The sequence below is a fragment of the Mizuhopecten yessoensis genome, unplaced genomic scaffold (assembly GCF_002113885.1).
Source record: "Mizuhopecten yessoensis strain PY_sf001 unplaced genomic scaffold, ASM211388v2 scaffold8071, whole genome shotgun sequence".
Lineage (NCBI taxonomy): Eukaryota > Metazoa > Mollusca > Bivalvia > Pectinida > Pectinidae > Mizuhopecten > Mizuhopecten yessoensis.
The window spans coordinates 122,211-136,724 of NW_018407364.1; the positions used below are offsets into that span (position 1 = coordinate 122,211).

General features: G+C 37.0%; 1 protein-coding gene across 6 annotated transcripts in view; it reads left to right on the forward strand.

Annotated features, from left to right (window-relative positions):
• Positions 1-5,419: 5,419 nt before the first annotated feature.
• LOC110454824 (LIM domain only protein 7-like) overlaps positions 5,420-14,514 on the forward strand; it is a 99,942-nt gene continuing 90,847 nt past the window's right edge. For 5 of the 6 annotated variants that reach the window (XM_021504546.1, XM_021504545.1, XM_021504547.1 and 2 more), the window contains exon 1: positions 5,420-5,832. In XM_021504546.1, the coding sequence (XP_021360221.1) occupies positions 5,719-5,832 (114 nt within the window). In that variant the 5' untranslated portion in view covers positions 5,420-5,718. The remainder of the gene's footprint in view (positions 5,833-14,514) is intronic. The other variant, XM_021504550.1, reaches the window with a different exon arrangement.

The window sequence follows — 14,514 nt, forward strand, 5'->3', positions numbered from 1 at the left end:
ATGTATTTGACTCGCTTAAGTCATGTCATACGGTCAAAAAGTCAAGTGTAGGGATTTCAAAATGTATTTTGCTTTAGGTCGTTGCAAAATTATTCCAAATCATTCATTGACAATGGAATATGACTAGATCTCTGAATCTAAGTTTGAGCATTAGAACGGTTTCATGAATACGGGCCCTGGTCTACTTCTCTCTGTAAATTTTTCAAGTGTCTCCGAATAGATATTTCCTTTGTTGATATTTTGCCAGAGCTTTATCGATTTTTAGTTCAAATTATGGTTTTGGTGACACTTCGGTATTCTCGTGTCGTTTGTTTTATACAATACACTGGAACCTTAAAGCATGACAATGCTCGATCATATCTTGTCCAAAGTAAGGGCATAACTTCCAAGGAAGGTGTCGATGTTATAGGGAACAGTTTTTACAACACTCATGATAATGACAATTATATGTGCATCGTTCTATATACATGCCCTCCTCCTCCCTCCCTCCTCCCTCTTCCTCTTCCTCCTCCCTCCCTCCTCCTCCTCCTCCTCCTCCTCCTCCTCCTCGTCAAATATTGCTTACTACTGGNCTACACTGTTTAGCTGTGCGTACTTCACATCAGCTTTTGAACAACCTCTCAGGATTTTGAAAACTATAAAAAAAATCTCGACAGTTAACACCTCTGACGGTATATCGTCGTCCAATCCATGACGTCATTGATTTCTTCGTACCTTTTTTCATCTTTCGTTTCAGCAACAATCCGTCCTCTTTAAATTCGAGTAGTTTCGTGTGAGAAAAGTATGTCAGTGCTTTATATTAAACCTTTTGTAATGCAACCGGTCACATGACTGAACCGACATACCGCACACACATAAGAAAAAACTCCATCCTTTATACTCCAGGGATTACCCTCACTTTCACTCCCTGCACCCCTTGAATATGTCATAGCAAATTTGAAGGCACGCGGCTAGCTATTTGATTGGTCTCGGGTAAAACAAAAATTGGTTACAGAGGAGCTGCACTCGACTTCAAAGACAGCCAACGTTACCGTTACGAGACCGCGAGATCCAGGGGTGCAGAGAGCGAAAGTGGGCGCAACACATTGAGTATCGAAGACGGGAAACTCCTGTACGAGAAAGCACAACGTTACAAGAGTTTGAACCAATGCTTCAATGTGACGGCCCCTCTTTGAGGTCACTCGGTGATATGGTGATGGTAAAACGTAATACAAACTTCGGTTTATCTGTCAAACCGAAATCTAAAGAAAATGATGCTGTCATTTTAAGAAAGTGAGCTTTCTCTTGAATAGCGACAAAGCCCTAAACTAATACCGGCTAGCTCTCAGTTGCCTATATAAAACGCTGACCATTTTATTACATACAGCAGCGTTCACGAGCTTGAATTCTAACTCCGGATTGCAATTTGGGCAGCCTCAGTTTTTATTTCTTTGTGGACTCTGTGCTTGTGTTCTTGAGTTTGGACTCAAATCTCAAGTGTGTTTGTGACACCGCTATCTGAACCTCATTCTACTTTCAGTCCCGACTTCCCGTTGATGTCTGGCGTAGGACCATGTGTAGCAATATTTTTTATTATATCATCAAATACTACTGAGGAATCGTGATTTCACTGTTTTGTTTCGTCTAAAGGAGAGAAAAGCCCTTGAGGACAGTCAAACAACGAAATATCCGTCCGCGTCTTAATTAAATGTATCGGTGAACCTCCCTTGCTCTCTCCAAAAGACATGGGTCGTTAAATTGAAAGAATTTCCGTCAAAATATTTCAATATTTTGGTTTCTATTTGTCTAAATCTTAAAGTTTCTAAAACGGTAATTAGGTTTTATCTGGATAGCTCACTGCTGATGTAGTATCCGACATTAACCATCACACGACTTTACGTTAAAGTACTACGGCTACATTGTCCAGATGGAATTTGCCCTTTGCAAAAGACCTGAAACGTGTTAAAAACACGTTTCAGGTATGTTCTCCTCCAACATTCTGTTAACTTGTACGGTACTTCATCTATTACATCCACCTCGACGACTAATGTGGGGTTCCCTTCAGGACCTAGTTTTTTCTCTACGAAGGGGACATCGCATCCTCGATATCCAGGGATTACGCTCACTTTCGCTCGGCTCGGTGTGCGCCACCTGGTTGATTAGACAAGAAGACTAGTTCGATCCTTTGAAATACATCAAAATAATCTCGCGGTCAGGTAACGGTAAAAATGAACAGGCTTTGAAGTCAGGCGTCTCTCCTTTGTAATCTTCAAAGGACAGGTATCAGCCTAGCGATTGGTCAGTTTTTTTTCACCTGAGACCAATCAAACAGCTATCTTCGTGCCTTCAATTTTGCTATGACATATTACAGGGGTGCTGAGAGCGAAAGTGAGGGTAACCCCTGGATGTCGAGGATTGGGACATGGAAGAAACAAACATTGATCTGCTATTCCCATTGTAACACTTCGGATCTTCTTCGTTTCCTGTCATTCCTGTCTTCTTTCTTTTCTATCTGTGTTCTGTTTCATGCGGTGTCTCCCTAGGCACCCGTCCTCATACATATGACCCTGGCTGTTCCCCCAAACAAAAACAAAAAATTATACAACTTATTCGAATTAATGATACTTTCCCCAATCACTGATGCATGTATCTACGTGTTTCATCCAGATGATGTAGTCGACTTCTTAAGACTTTTTGATCTTGGATGAATACATGGGAAAATGTCTTGGTATCATCTTCCATATTGATCTTGGAAGTAAAGGCCGGAATCCAATTCCTTCCGATTGATTGTGTATTGACCGTAATGTTGATTCTGGTATTTATTTAGCGTTTTTATGCATCTTTGGACGAAGTAAAGATAAAAACGCCGTGCGAAACACCGTTTTAGTCGTACGAGGCCTAAAACGATATAAATGTAAAATATTGTTGTTTAATCTGCATCAGATATGTATCCGACTTCCTGTTTCACAGCGAATGTGTCGGGTATCATTTTGATAAAAAAGAGGATTGTTTTTACGTTTAAATGCGAGAAAACACTTGGTACAAAACATGCGAATATTTTCATTTTGGCATGTGCCACGCGTATCCTTCTATGAAACGGGAAGCTGTCGTGAAAGTTTGAGAAATCTACACGATGTGAATGTGAGCGTCACATCTTGTGACTGCGAATCTTATGAATTTCTCAAACGTTCATGACAACTTCCCATTTTCTAGTAAAATACGAGTCTAAATGTCTAAATGTCAGAAAATATAATGTTCGCAATATTTTTGTACAAAGTCTTTTCTCATATCAATAATTCTGATCATAATGTTGCAATTTCTTCAATCTCATCATTAGTTGGATCGTCTCGTCGCAAACTTGGTGTATTGATATCCTGGATTTTCTAATCAACAGCTCAAACACAGAACGCGCTTACTCACATTCACCTTCTGACAAAGAATAAACATGACGCGTTTAGCAGACTAGTAAGATAGACATGTGAAAATTACACATTTCTCGACAGAGCTGCGAGCTCAAAATTACCTCGATATTTAGTTTTTTGTTTGAGCCGATGATATATGACGACCCTTACAAAAAAATGTAAAATATCTAAATAGGGTAATTCTACATTAAGGGAGTCACGCGAAACCCTTAATGTTATAAAATACATTAAAGGGTGCGCACACACCCCATATTGTGATTTTATTCCATTCGGGGTAACGTGCACCTGTTAGTATACTTTTTCTGATTAATACGAATTTTTTCCATTAAGGGTTGTCATGAGTTGTGTCAAACGTGCCAGGGTAAAACGGGCGCAAATGACATCAAATTCGGACGAGGACAACGAAAAGTATATGTCCTTTTGATAATATATAGCGAAACAAATGTTTATATATAGTAAATAATGGTGCACGTGATTCTGGTATGAGGTTAGCTAATTGTAATAGTAAGTATTAGCGAATCAGGTGTTCTTACTGTTAATACTTAACCAAGTTAACCCAGTCTTTGTTACGATAATCCGGTCAGAAAATATCGGGATTTTGTCAGAATTAATCATATGCTTTGTAAACAAAAGATTTTTTTATGGTTTTTTTTTTTTATGAAAAACATGGATGAAAATCGTTTTCAAGAGGGTGGGGTGGGGTTACGTGATAGTTTACTAAAAATGAGATATTTTGCGTTGTTGCGTTTCCTTCTGTCTTCTGTTTTACAGCCTTGGTAATCTGGTAATCGATTAATTTGTTTTAATGTCTGTTGAGACAATAATATATAGACATTGACTGCTAGATGCTTTCCTTTTTAATGTATTTTTCAGTGTTTCAATATAAAGTTTAAATTCAGTCAACGTCTTTCATTTCCAAAATCCAATCTCAGTTATACTTTCAGAGAAATAACGTAATGTCTTTTTCAGTGTTCCATTAAAGTCAAAATTCAGTCAACGTCTTTCATTTCCTAAATCCAACTTCTTAGAGAAATAACCCCCTCCCCCTCTCCCCACCACCACTACTACCAAATTAAAGTCCTTGATATATTTGTTCTATAACGATGCCAGAAATAACACAGGGACCTGAGAATTTGTTACAGCTTTATTTGGACCTAAACTAAGGTGTTCAGACTAACTATACATGTTTTATGGGGTTAAATCGACTTTCGGTAAAAATGACACTCTAGTAATTGTTTGAACCTGAACTCATTATACGGTGTTTAGAGATGGGGATGTCATTTTTACCGAAAGTCGATCTAACAACGGACTTAGATCATCTAATTCCGTGATCTAACCCATAAAACATGAAAAATTACTCTGAACACCGTAGTTTATGTCCAAATATAGCTATAACCACAGAATTAGGTAGATAACAGGGATTTTCTAATCTAATAACAAATACTCAGGTCCCTGTGAGAAATAAGTCTTCAGAATTTTACTTGACAAAGTATTTTTTGTTAATGGTAAATACTTGTACAAGAAATCTGACGTTACTGGTTTCTTAAAAGTCGAACATGAACATTTGTTACAACTATACTTGGACCTGGTATCATTGGGTGTGTCATTTTTACCGAAAGTCGATCTAAACCTCTGAAACATATAAAATTACTCTGAATACCTTATAGTTTAGGTCCACATATAAATAGTTGTAACACATTCTCATGTCTCTATGCCCTTGACAGCTGAAGAGCAATTAAAAATATCTCATATTTCGCTTAAGTTTTTTTTTTATTTTACATTTATTTTTAACTTTTCATTACAATGGCAATAGTTAAGATTTTCTCTCTTTTTATCCTCTTTTCTGGCCTGTGCATGCCGTGCTCGGTTTTTAATCAAACTTTTGATTTGGGTTACAAGACTTTCAGCCTATTGGAGAAGCAAACAATACATTTTGTAAAAAGAGTTCCCTATTATCAACTTGATACTAACACAACTTTCACGTGACTACAGTTCAGGGTAGAAGGTTTGAGTTGGTGTGATATGACAGTTCGACAGGTGTAGTGCGGTTTTGATATCAACAAATAACGGCTGGACGCGACGGTACATTAAATGGTGATGGATAGACGTACACGGAAAGGGTGTACTTGGTGGACTAGTGGCATGTGTCCTTATTGAGTAAGTTAGTACTTGCGGTTCCGCGGTGAAAACTTCGCCACAGGCTACTGAACAAAACTCGCCGACTGAACTCACATAGCGTAACGCTAGCTACATATACTCGTTTACCTACACAAGGACACAATTACCTGTGGACCTCGGACAGGGGTTCGCTCACAAAATGGCGAATGAAGAACAAAACGAAGATGATGCGTGGGATTTACGTTTGCGACAAGACGAAGAAGAGGACTTTTTTACGGAGTTAGCATTGCATGAAACAGAGCGCTGGATATCTGTAAGTTTTTCCAGGCTTTGTTGATGTACCTGTGCGTACATCTCAAGTTTATAGACACTCCATTCACATACAGGTAGTTAAGACACACCCTCTTGTAGTAAGGTAGTTAACTGGCTTTTAAATCTGACCCCATTGTTTGTTGACACTGTTTATCTAAATTTAGACAAGACGAAGTCAAACTCCAGCACGGATTATCATCTAAATCCCTGGGCCGCGCATCTCGGGTGTATTTGTAAACAGATGGGGATTTGTTGACATTCTTTGTATACACGTGCAATCTAATAACCAATCTTTGCCGTTGTTGTAAACAAAGTATGAACGGCTCGTGATGCATACAAAGATAAAATAACTTTCGGATTATGTAAGAACCGTCGCATAATGTGACGAATCCCTCCCGAGGCAACAGTTCAGAGTTGTCCTAAATCAGTAAATGTTGTAACTTGGATAATAAGTGAAGTTATTCTAATACCTGTCGTGATTCAGGTAAAATCTATGCTTTTATCAAGGTGTATGTACCGTATGTGTAACATTTTTGATACCAATACTTTGAAATGCCATGGCTATTATATTTCAAACAGTTAATTAAAAACAGAGACGTATATACTAATATATACGTTTCTGTTTTCAATCCTGAAGATTATTATTTAACTTGATACATATATTACAAATATATAATTTCAATTTTCAATCTCAAAAATAATATCTTAATTTGATCACAGAATTAGATTATATTTGCTATCTAAGTCGGTGATTTGATAAATAAAACAAAATGAGGGGGCTCACAAAGAATTGCTTGAATAGGAATACATACAGTACACCTTTGATTAATAGTTAACAGTTAAAGTATGGTTTGCCTGGGGAAATAGTCTAGGATGAGGGGGATCATAAACTTGCTATATCCCGAAATACCCATACTTCAACTGTTTTATTATACCGATACAAACACTCCCTTACAATATTATAAATATTATTAGACAACAAATTTTCAACAGTTGGGACAGTCTGTCAACAACCTTGCGAGGTGAAGGTCGGTCCAGAAAGTACCCGCTCCGCTGGCCGGAAATTGCCGACGTAATTTGATTGCGATGATTGGTCAATATTCGGTCAGGCCCCGCCCACGACGTCACTCAATTTCCCGCATTTTCCGAGGGAATTAGTTTCAAAACTATCGCACCCCTCCAGACGAACTATTTCCCTGGCATGTTATTAGAGGGGAAATAGCGTGTTTATGTGGTTACTTTTGTACAGTGTAAAATAAGTAGAGATATTATAATAACAAGCAATATAGTGTCAGAGTATTTTTTCAATCTCTATAGTTACCGACTATAGCTTCTCTATCATAAAACTATGTGAACTTGATCAGCCCTGAAGACACATTTAAACTCTTCTGGTGCAAAGATTGGAGTAGTTTCATTATGAAATTTCAGGGATGAATGAGTTAACAATCTCTGTAGGCTAGCATTGCTAGCGAGTAAACGTTTAATTGGGCAATCTTTATGAGCCTGACGGCATACAAAATGTATTTTTCAAGTATTACACATGGCCAAAATATTTACTACTTATAGCACTGAAAAAATAGAACTAATCAAATAATATATATGCTGAAATGTTAAGCTCTGTTTGCAGCCCTAGGGAATTCCAAATTGTAAAATTGGGTTGTACCACGGAATTAGACCCTCTAAGTCTGTAGCTGTACATTTCCTGGGGGCAATAGGGCAGGATCCAAAATGGGAAAACATGGGTTATTCTTTAAAAACAACTATATTAAGTATGCATGTTTTGACCTATTTGGCAAGGAGCATCCGTAGGCTAGATATATGACTTGAAAAGTAGGAACTAGAGGATGACATACCTGACCATGTGTTTTCTCCGAGCACTTTAAGTTTGGTTTTCTCCCATATATGCTTGCATCCAGGCCAACAAGAGTGATTGATAGAACCTGTTTCGTGATTGTTGTAAGGTGTATTCATAATTTTATACTATATATATACAGGTGACCAAAAAAATCTTAAATTAGGCCTCTTCTTTTCATCAGCAAAAATGTTCTAATACCCAATCTAAGGCGAAAAAAATATATTATTTGTGTTTAGACTGCTAACATCTTTAGAAAAAATAGGGTAGGTATAGGTATAGGCAGATTTTTTTCTATTTTGGAAAATATTTTTACTGTGCATATATGATCAGCCAACAAAAACTTTAGAGTAGGCACTAAAATCCAGGGTAGGTACAGTGTATAGGGTTAGTGGAAACACCAGATTTGTTTTTCATTTGGCCTAATTAAAATTAGGTATTTACATGGCCCCTGTTTACCAATAATATGCCACTTGACATATTAGTAAATTGGAGGGATGCAAAAATCTGATTTAATCAGATTTCATGACTAATGTCTACTTTTAAATTAATTAAATTCTTAGTCATTATCATACCACAAATTAGCAATTCTTCAGGTGTTTTAATAATGATGTATATATGTTGGTGTACATAACTTCATGTATATTATTCAGCTACATGTATAGCGCTGTGTTCAGTCAAGTTAAGGTGCACCACTGATAGAGTTTTGTTCCCAACTTGGAGACAGCTCTAGGTGAAAGTTCGCATGAAAGATATAATATAATATCTCAACTGATACATTAATAGACTCTATATTCTGTTTTAAATTCCTTGGTATGTACAGTTTCTGCAATCCTATATTAGTAAGATAATTTCAATGATGCCTAAAAAATTGCAAGCTCACCAATTAATCTGACCAGCAATTGTAAATCTAGGTTAGTTTCAATCACTTCCACCTATTTATTGGTAATATAATCATTACAAAGAATTTCATAAATTTTTTAAAAGATAACTTGTTAAATGCCAACATAATTGTCCATTATTTAAACTCATTCACCCCTACATATTTAAACTGGACTTGCCAAGTCTTCAATTTGGATAAGTTCAAATGTGACTTTAGGGGTGAATAGGTTTTAAAATAATGCAAACACGCATGTGGTTATAAGATTAAAAAGTGCACAACTCTTCTTATAATTACAGGACAACATATATGGTACAGCGTCTGTGTACTGAAATATGTCGAATATAATAAGTTATCAATCAACCAGAACTGGTTTTATAGAAAACCTACGTATATATATATACCTGTAAAGTACATATGGGTCAAAGAAGTAATATAGATGGTAAAATCCCTTATATACATGCAGTCATCATAGTAAATCTTGGTTAAAAAAAAGAGAGAGAAACATTTATTCTTTTTCATTTGGCCTCAACAAATTACGGCGTATAGATCTAGTTTTGTTATCTGGGAAAGTTTTAAAACATACCGAAGCGTAAAGATACAGGTGTGTAATTGTAAACATACATTTTTGTATACACAAGTACAGTACAAATAATAGTACATAATATACGTACCTATACAGCTATATAAAAGAGACAAGATAACCAGGCAATTAAAATTTTGAGAAGCCGCCATGTTTGACAAAAAGAGGATGCTTGCTCCAAATCAAAGAGTGCCCCTTAAGGTATTTTAGATAAATTACTTGAATGCTTAAATTATAAAATTCTGGATTCCAGAAATCGTCTGGTTGGTTTTATTAGATAGACAACTTCCTCTAACAAAAGGATGCTGTAAATAATGATACATGTATTATTGTGCAGTTAAAGTATAGGGTTGAGGGGTATAGCAAGTTTCTGGTGTCCCTTGACCAGGTCTATTTCCCGAGGCGAAAGAGATAGTTTTAACTAGAAAATATTTGTAAACCATAAGCTGTATAAAGCTTAGCGTCCCAAGTACCCCTTTGACGGCGATGTAGTCAAATGCTTCCGAGTTAGGTAGCAAGCTCCGCCCACCTCGCACATCGCTTCCGAGTTCGGTAGCAAGCTCCGCCCACCTCGCACATCGCTTCCGAGTTCGGAAGCAAGCCTCGCCCACCTCGCACATCGCTTCCGAGATCGGTAGCAAGCTCCGCCCACCTCGCACATCGCTTCCGAGTTCGGTAGCAAGCTCCGCCCACCTCGCACATCGCTTCCGAGTTCGGTAGCAAGCTCCGCCCACCTCGCACATCGCTTCAGAGTTCGGTAGCAAGCTCCGCCCACCTCGCACATCGCTTCAGAGTTCGGTAGCAAGCTCCGTCCACCTCGTGCGTTGCTTCCGAGTTTAATAACAAGCTCCGCCCACCTCTCGCCTGATTGGCTCGGCGAAAACACCTGAGTGGAGGGGTGTTTTAGTTCCCAGACTAACACACAGGACTAAAACACAGTCAGGCAAAAGTGGGGATATATTCGATCGATTTAACCAATTACTTTTATATAGAGTAAATAAAGTAGAGGTACAGTGTATAATAAAATAAAACAGAGCTGCCAAGCATGAAACAATACCTGCTCACAGTGACATATACACTATACAAGTGTACTTGTATTTCAGGGGAATTATATATATATATGTATCATGCACTTGACTAAGTGTTTGTGTGAAGTAACTAATAATTAGGAGTGGGATAACAGATCTTCATGTCTCTGGTGCAATAGAAACATCGTACAATGTAGTTAAAATCTTTGTCTGTTGTTTTGGTTGAAAATTTTCTCAAGTAATCATATATACCTGCACCTGGTCCCCTTTTTACGTATACATATTAAATTTAGCGTGTTGACGTCACGAGGAACCAATCAAAACACTGCGCTGAGATCAACCAAACTTAATGTGCATCTACAATAATCATGTCACATTTGTTTCAAAACCAGAAAATCAGGTGAAAAAGGGGTTGGAGCTGTATGGCATGAATACCTGGAAACTTGCATAAATATTGCATCAAGTGAAATTTTCACCATATACATACCAGTAAAATTCATATCCTCCCTGTGCTAATATCAACCTGTGTTTATATGGTATAATCATATGGTATATTCACCCAGAGGAACAGAAGACAAAAGATCGACAAAAAAGTAGACTGGTAAAAACAATCCTGGTATACATGTACAGTACCGGGGTATATATATTAGTATGCCAACTTGAACCGTCAGTTTGTATATTATCAATTGAGACATCCGACAATTCAAATGAGTAGATGGTCCTCAATAGGTTTTCTGACCTCAAGAAATCTTTCAAGGTTAATATCCTAAATTTGTTTTGTGTCTGATATACTGTATATACGCTACTTAGGGATTTCTACATACATTATATATAGCTATCATACTGTAGAGAAAATGGTTACTGTACTATTAATAGAGGTCTGTATATTAATAGCTACTGGCCGTGGACTACCGAGCATCAGGCAAAATTATACATCTCCTTAACTCATTCACCCCTGAAGACACATTTGAACTCTTCCAATTCAAAGGTTGGTATATATAGCTCATAATACATTATGAAATTTCAGGGGTGAATGGGTTAAAGTATATGGGCTTAAGGGATATAGCAAGTTTCTGGTTCCCCGATACCAGATCTATTTCCCTTGGCTTTGCCATGGAAAATAGATCTGATCTCGGAGAACAAGCAACTTGCCACACACCTCAAGCCTATACCTGGTACTTTAACTGTTTGTTGTTACGGTACTCAATATAGTGTACTTGTATTATTTCCTTGCTATAAAAATACAAAGTGGTTAGTGCACATGGGTTAATAGCTATATTCTGCTTCATTCATACAGTCAATTATTAGTCCCCCATCAGGAACTGGGGGGGGGGGGGAGGACTAAAGTCTTGTGTCATGTCCGTCCGTCCTTTTGTCCTTCCGATATCTTGTCTGTGCTCTATCTCCTACACTACTTTTCACTGGAACTTTCCTACTTGGGGTATTGGTTCACCTTGGTGAGGCGGTGTGTCGTGTATTAAAAGTAGGTCATTCTGACATACATTTTGACCTCTGACCTGCATCAAAGAAAAAGTTTGTCCGGGCTCTCTCTCTTACACTACTAGTCACTGGAACTTTATACCTGGAGTATGGGTTCATCTCGGTGAGGCGGTGTGTCGTATATCAAAGTAGGTCACTCTGTTTTTGACCTTTGACCTACATCAAAGAAAACGTTTGTCTGGGCTCTATCTCCTACACACTACTATAGTTACTGGAACTTCTTGATCGGGGCATGGGTTCACTTGCATTGAAGAAGAAGCATACATAGTGTCACCAGATGCAATTTAATAGTAAAAACGCTACCACTAACCAGTAAACATCCACCAGATTTATTTGCAATAGTAGCACTGACTATTCTTTATTGAATACGGTGGGTTTGTCAAACATTCACATATATAGAATTAGTTCCTGCATGAATTTATCATTTGTGCATTTCACATTCGGTGGGGGACCCTAATTCGCGAAATTGTCTTGTTACTGTAGACATACATGTACATAGATCCAAGGTGCCCCAAACTTAACATTGAGCCGAAAATATCTTGGCTAATAATGATATGTTTCCATTGGAAAACATTGCTGAAAAAAATTTGTTAAGGATATTTTGCTTATCTGAAGCAAATAATGCTTTTCAATGGAAAACTTTGCAATTTCCTATGGGAACATTTTTTCTCCATCTTCTGAGTTTCAAAATTTACCAATTTTCGTTTTAATTGGAAAATTTGAATACCATGAGGTTTATATATAAAAATGAGTAAAAGTTTCTTCAAATAACGAAGAAAAAGTAAATTCCTTCCGAAGTGAATTGGTCCCTGTGATAAGTCGAGCAAGTATTCAGTTTATTGGAAATGTGAGAAACAGCAGTCTAAACAAGGATCGTACTTTGTCCTCAAAAGTTCTAAAACTTACAATGGAAAGAAGAAGTCAACATGACACTTGACATTGTATAATTGGTAATTGGATATTTGTCGGAGTCTGAACTGTTTGTTCTGGGTTTAACTTATATTCGACGTTGGCGTAAGTTGGAAAACCCATGGAGTCTACACAAGGCAAGCCAAGTATTACAACTTTATAAGTACGAAACCTGTAATAAAATATTTTTATAGGCGAAAGTTTAACACTCTTTGTATCAAGAACTGTTAAACAGAATTTCCAAAGTCCTTCAAATTGCTCCAGATTTGATGTTATAAGGTTAATGTAGCTAGAGGCTCTTTTTTCAATAAACTTTCAAAATAAATCGTTTGAAGTATTTGGGAGACGGCTTTAAACAGGTCTGAACCTTTGTTTAGACAGTGACTACCATGGTCAAGTTTTTATATACATATATATACACGCAAAGGTCACACTAAGGTGAAACGTGTGAAGATTCCCCTTACTCTTGTTTGATAAGACCGTTTAAACTACCATCTTTGACTTAACTATCGTAATATTTCAACTTGAAGGTGGGAGGTGGCGTGAGGGACGATCAATAGCGACGTTCATGTATGGATTTTGACCTAAAATTACATATTCTTGGATTATAACCTGTTACATAATATATATCCCTACTGACCACACACATATAAGCTGACCATCAGCTGGGATTTATTATTACACAGTAATTAGGTGTCCTGTGGTGTCATTATTTGACCTGAATGTGGTGGACAGATTTAATCCCAGATTAAATTGGACGTGTACCTTTAAAAAAATACGTGTAGGGACTGGTATATATTGTACAGGTCACCTCTGTACTTCTTGTTAACTTGATGTACCAGCTTGTGTAAATTATAAAGTACACAAGTTGAGAAATCAATATTTCAAAAATCATTTTAGAACTTAAGCCTACATTTTGAGCGTATTGTTGAAGTAAGTCTTTTCAACAATGGAATATATTTTTTCAAGGAAAATTTGATTATCACATTCGTTATCCTAACATTGTCCTTTCGTCAAACAACTGGGAGAGGGCCTAGTAAGTTGTAAGAACTTGTGACCAATCCCTTTGACTGTTTAATGTCAATAAAATCTGTTTGAATGAAAAAAGAAAAAGAACACCTGTAGAACCATATATAAAAGTAAATGTAACAGACTACAAAATTAACGGATTCCAGTTCCACTGCCAGAAACTGTAACTATATACATTGGAAACTATTTTTTTCTTGCAGAACTATATGGCTTTGATTAAACAATTCTGAAAAGAAAACCAAACCTTGAGGGACTGCTATGAAAAATGAAGATGGAATAAAGATAATATAATTAACAGCAGTGTTCTGGGTGTAAAAACTCAGCAAGGCTAGAGAACAGGATTTTATATTCGAACCCTGGATTTCAGATTGTTAATAAAAATACTAGTGCTCTCATGACTGTGTCCTGGACCAGCTGTACATATTACAGCAACATTCAAAACGAAATTAAGGGGAGATTATTGTTTATACGAAAAACCTCAGTGCAATATGGTACAGGTATCCTTAAACAGGTCTTTCTTTGTCCTTTCCCTGCCTATTAAGGTTTTACGATGACAGGTACTGTAGTCCGTAATATTATTTTGGCTATATATATTAATGAAGCATTATTAAAATCTAATAGAATTCTGTCTTAAGGTAGGATTTTTAAATAAACATTTTCCAAACTTTATAAAAAATTGCAAACAGACCATAATTTAATATTATTGAAAGTTGAAAAAAAAAACACATCACATTTGGTTGGTCTAACTTGATTCCTGGTGGAAGACAATCACTTTACATGTTTTCAAGGTCACAGCAATCAAGCTGAAAAAGTGCGGAAAATATCACAATCGGCCTTTCATGTTTTTCCAGTAGTGTACTGCTTGTATTCAATGGTAGACAGACTTTAAAGTGTGTGCAGAG